This window comes from Diplotaxodon limnothrissa, linkage group LG17 (assembly GCF_057381915.1).
Source record: "Diplotaxodon limnothrissa isolate DT_005_m linkage group LG17, D_limnothrissa_male_GT1.1, whole genome shotgun sequence".
In the NCBI taxonomy this organism is placed as follows: Eukaryota; Metazoa; Chordata; class Actinopteri; order Cichliformes; family Cichlidae; genus Diplotaxodon; species Diplotaxodon limnothrissa.
The window spans coordinates 21,267,581-21,280,094 of record NC_140612.1 but is presented as its reverse complement, the minus strand read 5'-3'; the positions used below and the strand labels follow the sequence as shown (position 1 = coordinate 21,280,094).

Below are 12,514 nucleotides of genomic sequence, written 5' to 3'. Positions count from 1 at the left end.
AAAGCACTGATTGTATCTCTTGTACTTTATCCGAGGTGTCCTCGGGAGACATCACCCGTTTCCTTCCCTCACTGGGGATGTAGGGTCTGTCTGCCGGTAGCCCAGCTGCACCCTGCAGCAGCGCTTAACAGCTGATCCCTAATGTAAATGAGGTTGAACAAGGCATGAGCCTTAACCACACAGCAGGAGAGACTGAGAGCTTTTGACTTTTTTTATTTTGACTTTATACTAAGACCCTCTATTCTTGTGAATAAAACAAACACTGCTTAAGCACTCATGATAGTATATTTTGAAGGTGGATTTCAGTCCCTGACCATGTAAGGTGATATGAATGAACGTACATTTCAAAATAAATCAAGATGCATAATCTACATATCCCAGTTACAGACAGTAACAGCAAGAAGGAGGTTTGCTCAGATAGGTGTGTGTGTGTGGCTCTTAAAAGAGCCGTTTTTTGGTGAAGCCGAACGCTTTGCATTTACTTGGCCTTGGCGGGCTTCTCGGTCTTCTTGGGCAGCAGCACAGCCTGGATGTTGGGCAGCACACCACCTTGAGCGATGGTGACTCCCCCCAGGAGTTTGTTGAGCTCCTCGTCGTTGCGCACAGCCAGCTGCAGGTGACGTGGGATGATACGAGTCTTCTTGTTGTCGCGGGCCGCGTTGCCAGCCAGCTCCAAGATCTCAGCGGTCAGGTACTCGAGCACAGCTGCCAGGTAAACGGGGGCGCCAGCTCCCACACGCTCCGCATAGTTGCCTTTGCGCAGCAGTCTGTGGACACGACCCACGGGGAACTGAAGCCCGGCACGAGATGAACGAGTCTTGGCCTTAGCTCTGGCTTTGCCTCCAGTCTTTCCGCGTCCACTCATTTTGACAGGTTCTTCTCTTCGTAGTATCAACACTCAAAAGAAATGTGGCCTGATCGGCTCAAAGCCTCGCTTATATTTCCGCAGAGCGCGCGCAGCTTCGTCACGCACCAATCGCAGAGAGGCTTGCGGCAGCGCGCAATTACAATGCACTTTTCTCCAATGAGAAGCACACACCGAGGCGGGGCGGTGCTCCTCTGAACGGTGCTGAGCACCACGTGGAGCCCCTCACCAATCATGAGCCGGGGAGGCACCGCGTCACAGACACACACAGTTTAAGAGCAGCGAGTCTCCTCTGTTTGCTACAAAATCTGCCCTTAACACAGGAAAAGAAAAGTGAGAAACAATGGCAAGAACCAAGCAGACCGCTCGCAAGTCTACTGGCGGCAAAGCCCCCAGGAAGCAGCTCGCCACTAAGGCTGCCCGTAAGAGCGCCCCGGCCACCGGAGGCGTCAAGAAGCCTCACCGTTACAGGCCCGGTACCGTGGCTCTGCGCGAGATCCGCCGTTACCAGAAATCCACCGAGCTGCTCATCCGCAAGCTGCCCTTCCAGCGCCTGGTCCGCGAGATCGCTCAGGACTTCAAGACCGACCTGCGCTTCCAGAGCTCTGCCGTTATGGCTCTGCAGGAGGCCAGTGAGGCTTACCTGGTCGGTCTCTTCGAGGACACAAACCTGTGCGCCATCCACGCCAAGCGGGTCACCATCATGCCCAAAGACATCCAGCTGGCTCGCCGCATCCGCGGAGAGAGAGCTTAAGCTACTCGCTCACCTACAAACAACGGCTCTTTTCAGAGCCACCTCCCTCCCACCAAGAGCTCGCTCCTTTCTTACTATTACATCAATATTATACTCACACTTTAATCTTCATGCTCTTTCTATACCAGAAACTATAGTCGGCATGAACGTGGAAATCACTGACTTCAGTTACAAAAATGCTTCATTAATTTTTAGCATGAATTGTTCTATCCTTAAATGTCTCCCTCCTTTACTTATTTACTTTTTTTTTTTTTTTTTTTTTTTTTATAAATACTATGGACATGCCAGTAAGCCTAACATGTTAACATTAGTGTACAGAGGCTGTTAAATTTATGTCTAATGTTAAAATGTTGGTGACACAATTTCATCCTAATGGTACTGACATAGTCATAGGGTTAATTTTTGAGACACAATATCATGAGGTCGTCATGCTTCTGCAAATATTCCACCTTGTAGTGCAGTTTGCACAAACTGTTTTAAAAATGCACTCACCCTACAAACATTACTGATGAGTCAAGATCTACACAAAGTGACAGAAACACTGAAGCAGCTACCCATTTTATTCTTATTGTCATGTATGTCCTATTTGTCAGGTGATAGAAGAACCAACAGAGAGTAATGGTGATACAAGATCACAGGTGAAATTGGAGGATGACTTGGTGGTTCATTACTGTTTTTGAAGCACATGTGTGACTGCATGTATTTGGAATGTCTCCCTGTTATTTATTAGGTGACAGAGGCAGCTCTGCCATGTTGTAGCTCGGACTGAGGTGAAGAGGCGAGGTCACGGGTGACTGACTGATGATTTGGTGCTATAGATTAACTAGTATTTATTATCGTGACAATTGTCAGGCTGCTTTTAGTCATCCCAGTATCCTCGGCTGAGGCTGAAAGAAGCTTCAGTGCTCTCACAAGACTAAAAACGAGATCAACAATGACTCAAATGAGATTAAACAATGCTACTGTAGGCCATGTTCACCAGGAGAGACTGGACAGTATATAAAACCAATATGCCAGCAGTTTATCTCAGTTAACGAGAGGAGCAGGCATGTGTTTGGCTCCTTCACATAGTGGACATTGAGTTGTTGTGTGGGGCACCAGTAATCCATGTCTGTTGCTGTAACAGGAGTTCATGTTTAGAATAAAAAAAATCCCAGCTCACTTATTTGATAGGGGCAATAGTGTGCATAAAATGTTGCACAATGTTGCTGAGAGATCTTTTACTTTGTGGTAATCTTAGATGAGTAGTTTTATGGACAAAAACCAACAGGTCATTCAGTGTTCCCTTAGTGCTAATGTATAAGAGATGTTGGTGTATTATAACTGAAGTAATGTTGTTAAGTCCTTAAAGTCATATTCTTTTATTGTCATCACTGTATTTGAAGCTAATTTTATTTTGTATGATACCTGATTTACTATGATGGAATATGGCTGAAGTAAACTAAAGTCTACAATTCTTAGTCATTTGTTTAATAGTAATTTGACATTATATAATTCACATATAAAACTATGAATTGTACTTTTAAATGGTTTAAAAGCATGTAGAACAGCATATGTAGGCAAGTATATTTCTCCTCTTTTTATCAAGAAGCAAAGACAAAAGCAGGGCAGTGTTCGGTGGTTGAATCATCCGTCCCCCACCAATGCCAAAACCAAATCTATGCTCTTGCCAGAATCGTCCCCCGCCACCTGCAGCTGGCCGTCCGCAACGATGAAGAGCTGAACAAGCTGCTGGGCTGAGTGACGATCGCTCAGGGTGGTGTGCTGCCCAACATGCAGGCCAAGAAGACTGAGAAAGGGACAACAACTTCACATTAGAAAGGTAGCCAGTCTTTAAGTGATGACGTGACGAATCCTGCTTCCGGGCCTAAAGTAGTCTGTGTTCAATATGGCTTTTGTGTTGTTAACATGTTTAATGTTATGTATTTTCTTCTATTTAATCTCAAAAAGCTCCTAAAAACAGTCAGTGATCACTGTTGGCCTTCCTCGGCTTTTATTACTGCCAATCATTTTAAAGCTCAATTTTTAAACCCTTATGATGTAACTACAGCCCAGCCCATGCAGCAGTATATGAATGACTAACCTCGTATTGTGGATGAATTATCTCAGTTGTTGTATATATATATATATATATATATATATATATATATATATATATATATATATATATATATATACATATATAAATACATACATACATACATACATACATATATACACACATACACATATACATATATACACATATACATACATATATATACATATACATACATGTGATCTTACGTAAATTCAGTAAGATCATAATTCACGTCGGCAGTAATGACACCCGGTTACGCCAATCGGAGGTCACTAAAATCAATATTGAATCGGTGTGCAACTTTGCCAAAACAATGTCGGACTCTGTAGTTTTCTCTGGTCCCCTCCCCAATCAGACCAGGAGTGACATGTTTAGCCGCATGTTCTCCTTAAATTGCTGGCTGTCTGAGTGGTGTCCCAGAAACGATGTGGGCTTCATAGATAATTGGCAAACCTTCTGGAGGAAACCTGGTCTTGTTAGGAGAGACGGCATCCATCCCACTTTGGATGGAGCAGCTCTCATTTCTAGAAATATGGACAAATTTATTAAACCCCCCAAAATATGACTATCCAGAGTTGGGACCAGGAAGCAGAGTTGCAGTCTTACACGCCCCTCTGCAGCTTCTCTCCTCCTGCTACCCCCCCCCCAAAAAAAAAAAAAAACCATCTCCATAGAGACTGTGTCGGCTCCCAAACAGACAAAAAACTAACTAAAAACCAGCAACAAACAACTTAAACATAAACAATTACAAAGAAAGAACAATAAAGTATCCACATCTGAACCAAAGAGTAAAACAGTGAAATGTGGATTATTAAATATTAGGTCTCTCTCCTCCAAGTCTCTGTTAGTACATGACTTAATAATTGATCAACAAATTGATTTACTCTACCTTACAGAAACCTGGTTGCAGCAGGATGATTATGTTAGTTTAAATGAATCAACACCCCCGAGTCATTCTAACTACCAGAAATCTCGAAGCACAAGCCGAGGGGGCGGTGTGGCAGCAATTTTTCACACCAGCCTATCAATTAATGAAAGACCAAGACAGACTTTTAATTCATTTGAAAGCCTGATGCTTAGCCTCGTCCACCCCAGCTGTAAAACTCAGAAACCAGTCTTACTTGTTATCATCTATCGTCCACCTGGGCCTTACACAGAGTTTCTGTCTGATTTCTCAGACTTTATATCTAATTTAGTTCTGAGCTCAGATAAAATAATTATTGTGGGTGATTTTAACATCCATGTAGATGCTAAAAATGACAGCCTCAACATGGCATTTAATCTGTTATTAGACTCAATTGGTTTCTCTCAAAATGTAAAAGAACCCACCCACCACTTTAATCACACTCTAGATCTTGTTTTAACATATGGCATAGAAACTGAACATTTAACAGTGTTTCCTGAAAACCCTCTCCTGTCTGATCATTTCCTGATAACATTTACATTTACAATAATTGATTACACAGCGGTGGAGAGTAGACTTTATCAAAGTAGATGTCTTTCTGAAAGCGCTGTAACTAAGTTTAAGAATATAATCCACCCACTGTTATCATCTTCAATGCCCTGTACCAACATAGAGCAGAGCAGCTATCTGAACACTACCCCAACAGAGGTCGATTATCTTGTTAATAATTTCACCTCCTCACTACGTACGACTCTGGATACTGTAGCTCCTGTGAAAACTAAGGTCTCTAATCAGAAGTACCTGACTCCGTGGTATAATTCTCAAACACGTACCCTAAAGCAGATGACTCGTAATCTGGAGAGGAAATGGCGTGTCACAAATTTAGAGGATCATCATTTAGCCTGGAGAAATAGTTTGCTGCTTTATAAGAAAGCCCTCCGCAAAGCCAGAACATCTTACTATTCATCACTGATTGAAGAAAATAAGAACAACCCCAGATTTCTCTTCAGCACTGTAGCCAGGCTGACAAAAAGTCAGAGCTCTTTTGAGCCAACAATCCCTTTAACGTTAACTAGTAATGACTTCATGAACTTCTTCACAAATAAAATCTTTATCATTAGAGAAAAAATTACCAGTAATCATCCCACAGATGTAATATTATCTACAGCTACTCTTAGTACCATTGATGTTAAGTTAGACTCTTTTTCTCTAATTGATCTTTCTGAGTTAACTTCAATAATTACTTCCTCCAAACCATCAACGTGTCTTTTAGACCCCATTCCTACAAAACTGCTCAAAGAAGTCCTGCCATTAATTAATTCTTCGATCTTAAATATAATCAACCTATCTCTAATGATCGGCTATGTACCACAGGCCTTCAAGCTAGCTGTAGTTAAACCTTTACTCAAAAAGCCATCTCTAGACCCAGCAGTCTTAGCTAATTATAGGCCAATCTCCAACCTTCCTTTCATATCAAAAATCCTTGAAAGAGTAGTTGTCAAACAGCTAACAGATCATCTGCAGAGGAATGGTTTATTTGAAGAGTTTCAGTCAGGTTTCAGAGCTCATCACAGCACAGAAACAGCTTTAGTGAAGGTTACAAATGATCTTCTTATGGCCTCTGACAGTGGACTCATCTCTGTGCTTGTCCTGCTAGACCTTAGTGCAGCATTCGATACTGTCGACCATAATATCCTATTAGAGCGATTAGAACATGCTGTAGGTATTACAGGTACTGCACTGCAGTGGTTTGTATCATATCTATCTAATAGACTCCAATTTGTTCATGTAAATGGAGAGTCCTCTTCACACACTGAGGTTAATTATGGAGTTCCACAGGGTTCAGTGCTAGGACCAATTCTGTTTACATTATACATGCTTCCCTTAGGCAGTATCATTAGAAGACATAGCATACATTTTCACTGCTATGCAGATGACACCCAGCTCTATCTGTCCATGAAGCCAGATAACGCACACCAATTAGTTAAACTGCAGGAATGTCTTACAGACATAAAGACCTGGATGGCCGCTAACTTTCTGCTTCTTAATTCAGATAAAACTGAGGTTATTGTACTTGGCCCTGAAAAGCCTAGAAATATGGTATCTAACCAGATTCTTACCCTGGATGGCATTACCTTGGCCTCCAGTAATGCTGTGAGGAACCTTGGAGTCATTTTTGACCAGGACATGTCCTTCAATGCACATATTAAACAAATATGTAAGACTGCGTTCTTCCATTTGCGCAGCATCTCTAAAATTAGAAATATCCTGTCTCAGAGTGACGCTGAAAAACTAGTTCATGCATTTATTACTTCCAGGCTGGACTACTGTAATTCATTATTATCAGGATGTCCAAAAAACTCACTGAAAAGCCTTCAGCTAATCCAAAATGCTGCAGCAAGAGTACTGACAGGGACTAGAAAGAGAGAGCATATTTCTCCTGTTTTGGCTTCCCTTCATTGGCTTCCTGTTAAATCCAGAATTGAATTCAAAATCCTGCTCCTAACATACAAGGTCTTAAATAATCAGGCCCCATCTTATCTTAATGACCTTGTAGTACCATATCACCCTATTAGAGCACTTCGCTCTCGCTCTGCAGGCCTACTTGTTGTTCCTAGAGTATTTAAAAGTAGAATGGGAGGCAGAGCCTTCAGTTTTCAGGCCCCTCTTCTGTGGAACCAGCTTCCAGTTTGGATTCAGGAGACAGACACTATCTCTACTTTCAAGATTAGGCTTAAAACTTTCCTTTTTGCTAAAGCATATAGTTAGGGCTGGACCAGGTGACCCTGAATCCTCCCTTAGTTATGCTGCAATAGACATAGGCTGCCGGGGGATTCCCATGATGCATTGAGTTTTTCCTTTCCAGTCACCTTTCTCGCTCACTATGTATTAACAGACCTCTCTGCATTGAATCATATCTGTTATTAACCTCTGTCTCTCTTCCACAGCATGTCTTTTATCCTGTCTTCCTTCTCTCACCCCAACCGGTCGCAGCAGGTGGCCGCCCCTCCCTGAGCCTGGTTCTGCCGGAGGTTTCTTCCTGTTAAAAGGGAGTTTTTCCTTCCCACTGTTGCCAAAGTGCTTGCTCATAGGGGGTCATATGATTGTTGGGTTTTTCCTCTGTATCTATGAAGCGCCTTGAGGCGACTTATGTTGTGATTTGGCGCTATATAAATAAAATTGAATTGAATTGAATATACATGCATATACATATATATATATACATATACATATATAAAACACCCAGCACGCCCCTGCAGGCGGTTTATCCTCCAAGCTCGGGTCCTCTACCAGAGGCCTGGGAGCTTGAGGGTCCTGCGCAGTATCTCAGCTGTTCCCAGGACTGCGCTCTTCTGGACAGAGATCTCCGATGTTATTCCCGGGATCTGCTGGAGCCACTCGCCTAGCTTGGGAGTCACCGCACCTAGTGCTCCGATTACCACGGGGACCACTGTTACCTTCACCCTCCACATCCTCTCGAGCTCTTCTCTGAGCCCTTGGTATTTCTCCAGCTTCTCGTGTTCCTTCTTCCTGATATTGCTGTCATTCGGAACCGCTACATCGATCACTACGGCCGTCTTCTTCTGTTTATCTACCACCACTATGTCCGGTTGGTTAGCCACCACCATTTTGTCCGTCTGTATCTGGAAGTCCCACAGGATCTTAGCTCGGTCATTCTGCACCACCCTTGGGGGCATCTCCCATTTTGACCTCGGGACTTCCGGGTTATACTCGGCACAGATGTTCCTGTACACTATGCCGGCCACTTGGTTATGGCGCTCCATGTATGCCTTGCCTGCTAGCATCTTGCACCCTGCTGTTATGTGCTGGATTGTCTCTGGGACATCTTTATACAGCCTGCACCTGGGGTCTTGCCTGGTGTGATAGACCCCAGCCTCTATGGATCTTGTGCTCAGATATATACACATACACACACGCTTTCAATTGTGTAATTTAAGTGATCTAGGTAGCTCTGTTTTTGAAGTTCAGTTAACACTAGAAATTTGTTTTGGAGTTTGTACATGTTTTGTCTCTAGGAGCCACCGCATATATTTATATACAAAAATAAATAGAACCACTTTTTTACGTTAGTAATTCCTTTTGTGCATAGTTTTATATTATTGCTAATAATAAATTAAAGCAACAAAATAACCCGAAGAGCCGGGTCTCTAACAAGAGCCAGAAATCCCATCACTAATGCTCGCACGTCAACATGGGCGGGTATCTCTCTCAGGTGCACCAGTGCAGTCCACCATCATGCAGTACAATATTTCCTACCTGACAATTCTCATCACCTAATGGCGTATAAGATATTCAGAGTGCAAAACAAAACACAAAAAGGCAGTAAAAAGTGACAAAAACAAAAAGATCGCAGAACAACGCTCTTAAAGAGAAGTGTGTGGCTCTTAAAAGAGCCGTTTGATGGATTAGGGCGACTGAGTTTAACCGCCAAAGCCGTACAGAGTGCGGCCCTGCCTCTTCAGAGCATACACCACATCCATGGCGGTCACAGTCTTCCTCTTAGCGTGCTCCGTGTAGGTAACAGCATCACGGATGACGTTCTCCAAAAACACCTTCAGCACTCCGCGGGTCTCCTCGTAGATCAGACCGGAGATACGCTTCACTCCGCCACGGCGAGCCAGACGACGGATCGCGGGTTTGGTGATACCCTGGATGTTATCACGGAGCACCTTACGGTGACGCTTGGCGCCTCCTTTCCCGAGTCCTTTGCCACCTTTGCCTCTTCCACTCATGGTTATAATTTCTTCTCTGAACGAGCAAAGTCGAATGAAGTTAAACTCCACGGAGCCGTGTTATTATGTGTGCTCGGCGGACGTAAGAGAAAACAGACGGTGTGACGGCGACTCGAAGCTCAGCGGCTCCGCCCACTCTTCTATTTTCTAAATGTGGAAATGTGGTCTTTTGTTAAATGACAAATTAAGTCTAACCGAAGGGAGACTCACACCAAATCACACACAATGTCTGAGTGGAGTTCACATTTTTATTTCAAACTAAACCCAAGTGTCCGTATTTGTAACAAAAACCACACACCCTCTTAACGTTTCACCCAGAGTCTAGCATAAGTGTTGAACTACATCAAAACGATTAACACATGTATAGATCACACACACACACACACACACACACACGGAGGATGTCACTGTAGTTTGAAATGTGAAACTGAAACGAATCGCGTTTATTTATTGTATTTGTAATCCTGTCCAGGATTTTACGATCAGAATTGTGATTTGAAGCCAAACATTTGCCTCACCAGGATGAGCTCAATAAGCTCTTGTTCACATGTCATTATTTCTGAGAAACCCACAAGTGTATTTATTCAGTGCTTTTCGCAGACAAGGGACCACAAAACATGACCCCCCCCCCCCAAAAAAACAAAAAAAAACAAAAACACAAAAACAAAAAGAACAAAACAAAACTACAAAACCAAACCAACCAAATAGTAATAATGCTAAATGATATAGTGATGGCGTTAGGACTGTTCTGGTCAGGTGGTCCATCATTAAGTCCTTGAAATTTCTCTCTTCTTTTTTTTTATTCAAAGCATACAAGAGTAACACAAGCTGTAATTTATGTTTCACCATCATGACAGCTACAAATTAAATAAAGTCAGGACATGTACGCTTTAGAAGAGATGTGTGGCTCTGAAAAGAGCCGTTGTTCGGGATTAAGTAAAGATGCAGTTTACTTGGAGCTCGTGTACTTGGTGACGGCCTTTGTGCCCTCAGACACTTGGCCAGCTCACCGGGGAGAAGCAGGCGAACTGCGGTCTGGATCTCCCTGGAGGTGATGGTGGAGCGCTTGTTGTAGTGGGCCAGGCGGGAGGCTTCAGCGGCGATACGCTCGAAGATGTCATTGACGAACGAATTCATGATGCTCATGGCCTTAGACGAGATGCCGGTGTCGGGGTGGACCTGCTTCAGCACCTTGTACACGTAGATGGCGTAGCTCTCCTTCCTGGTCTTTCTCTTCTTCTTGCCGCCCTTGCCGGCGGTCTTGGTCACGGCTTTCTTGGAGCCCTTTTTGGGCGCTGACTTGGCGGGTTCAGGCATTTTTCTTACTTCACTTCCTCACAGCGGAGAATGTGCTCGTCAGCTGAGAGTGGCTCTTTTATTTCCGCTGTATGCAAATAAGGCTGTGCTGTTCCTCGCCTGTCATTGGCCGAGCTGTTGCTCAGGTTTACACAAAGGCACACAGTCAACAGTGAAAAAAAGCACTTGAAATCTTCCACGAATCTCATTATTTACATATGAATTAGAGAACATCACCTTAGTTTTTACTATTTTATGGCATTTTACGGATGCAATGTTTCCCCTCATAACGTCAAAGTTACAGGATATATTGTCCTGAAATTCTCAGGGCTTAAAACCCTTCAGGGTTCATTTTTACAAGTATCCTGTTTTATTGAGCTTTGTAAGAGGAAGTGAGTGTGTCGGTGATATTCAGTTAACAAACAGTCAGGTGAATAATCAACACTGAGACACTTGTGTAGGTTAACGTGCTGCACGGGTGAAAAGCTCAGAGCAAATCACACCGAACTGCAGTATTCGTTTATTTTTATAGGTTACATTGTCAATATGCAAATATAATCACATTTCCTGTTACGCAGGTCCTGATGCTGTCTGTGTGTGTAAGCTGTGTGTGTGTGTCACAAAGTATGTGTGTTGCAAGTCAATTTCTAAGAATAATATAATGCAAGTCAACTTCTGCGGATATGCATTTCTGTGCTGGTCTCTTGCGGTAAATCCCAGTGTCACAGGGTCAGCTTCCTGTTTCTACAGAAAACTGTGTCTGGTGAAATATGTGTAACATAACTTTTGAACCATAAGCAAATAAAACAATAAAAACTCCCTAACAGAGTGTGTTAAAGGGCCTCTTATAATCCTAACTCTGATAAAACTCAGGGTGCTTTGTGATGAGATGCTGCTTTAGCTTTGCTGGCTTCATTTATTTTATTTTTTTACTTCTTGAAGACACAAACACACTTTGGTCTGCCATTGTCATTCTCGATAAAGCCAAATACAAATTAATTATTGTGATACTTTAGCTAGTTTGGCTTTTGCATTACTCGATGAAGTAGATGGACTTAAATATTTGTCCATTGCGCTAATTAACTCAACCCCGGATGATGCACATGTATCTAGGTGCCACCATAGGTTTTTTGCTTATACCCAATCTGTGGATTGGGAACACCAGTTTGAGAGCCTCTGCTACAATGAGAGGAAGATAACGCCAGACATTCATTACACGTTAAAAAAAACACAACGTCGCCTAGCCTTACAAAACAACCACTTTAGTGGACCAAAATTCAACATGCAAAAATGACTTATATAAGATGTCTCTCTGACATCACTTTGTGCAGTGAGTAAATTATACTCTCTACCTAATAATCAGAAACACATCTAACTTAAGATAACCTTTATTAGTCCCACACATGGGAAATCTGCAGGAATATTCCCTCATATCCACCCCTATGTTTTCTTTTCTTTAATAAAGGAACAGCTATGAAGAAGTAACTATACAGTCAAATTCAGCTTTAAACTTCGTTGCCAGTAAATTTAAAAACCAACAACTCCAGCTGCAGCTGCCCCTTCCGGGAACCTGGATCTACCAGAGGTTTCTGACTTTTAAAAATTAGTTTTTCCTTTCCACTTTTGTCAAGGGCTTGAATCAAATCAAAGGAGAGCACACCTGTATACCCTATGCTGTACTCAGCATAAGGTATACATTTCAGATATCAGTCTGTCTTTTCCAGCAGGATTTTATGGATCAGACCCAGAATAGGAATTGTAGAAATTCAGTCCAGCTGCAGAGTGGACACTGTGCTAACTTGGAATGCTACTCCTAGTAATGCATCATAAGTCAGCTCCTATTAATAACTAAACCTATCAC

The 12,514-nt window shown here is 42.7% G+C and overlaps 3 protein-coding genes and 1 pseudogene across 3 annotated transcripts; 1 reads left to right on the top strand and 3 right to left on the bottom strand.

The window, feature by feature from the left end:
• Positions 1–478: 478 nt before the first annotated feature.
• On the bottom strand, positions 479–882 carry LOC146614961 (histone H2A-like). The gene has a single exon (XM_085375410.1). The coding sequence runs from the start codon at positions 863–865 to the stop codon at positions 479–481; it is 387 nt and encodes a 128-aa protein (XP_085231536.1). The 5' UTR covers positions 866–882.
• A 326-nt stretch (positions 883–1,208) lies between these two features.
• LOC146614960 (histone H3) lies at positions 1,209–1,626 on the top strand. The gene has a single exon (XM_085375408.1). The coding sequence runs from the start codon at positions 1,209–1,211 to the stop codon at positions 1,617–1,619; it is 411 nt and encodes a 136-aa protein (XP_085231534.1). The 3' UTR covers positions 1,620–1,626.
• A 6,494-nt stretch (positions 1,627–8,120) lies between these two features.
• LOC146614959 (histone H4) lies at positions 8,121–9,378 on the bottom strand. The gene has a single exon (XM_085375411.1). It carries the CDS (start codon positions 9,355–9,357, stop codon positions 9,046–9,048), a length of 312 nt encoding a protein of 103 aa, XP_085231537.1. The 5' UTR covers positions 9,358–9,378; the 3' UTR covers positions 8,121–9,045.
• Positions 9,379–10,236: 858 nt separating this feature from the next.
• On the bottom strand, positions 10,237–10,688 carry LOC146614958 (histone H2B 1/2-like; annotated as a pseudogene).
• Positions 10,689–12,514: the final 1,826 nt, after the last annotated feature.

Bases quoted from the DNA above. Each gene is read 5' to 3' on its own strand.
- LOC146614961 (XM_085375410.1), bottom strand. From the start codon at position 865: ATGAGTGGACGCGGAAAGACTGGAGGCAAAGCCAGAGCTAAGGCCAAG.
- LOC146614960 (XM_085375408.1), top strand. From the start codon at position 1,209: ATGGCAAGAACCAAGCAGACCGCTCGCAAGTCTACTGGCGGCAAAGCC.
- LOC146614959 (XM_085375411.1), bottom strand. From the start codon at position 9,357: ATGAGTGGAAGAGGCAAAGGTGGCAAAGGACTCGGGAAAGGAGGCGCC.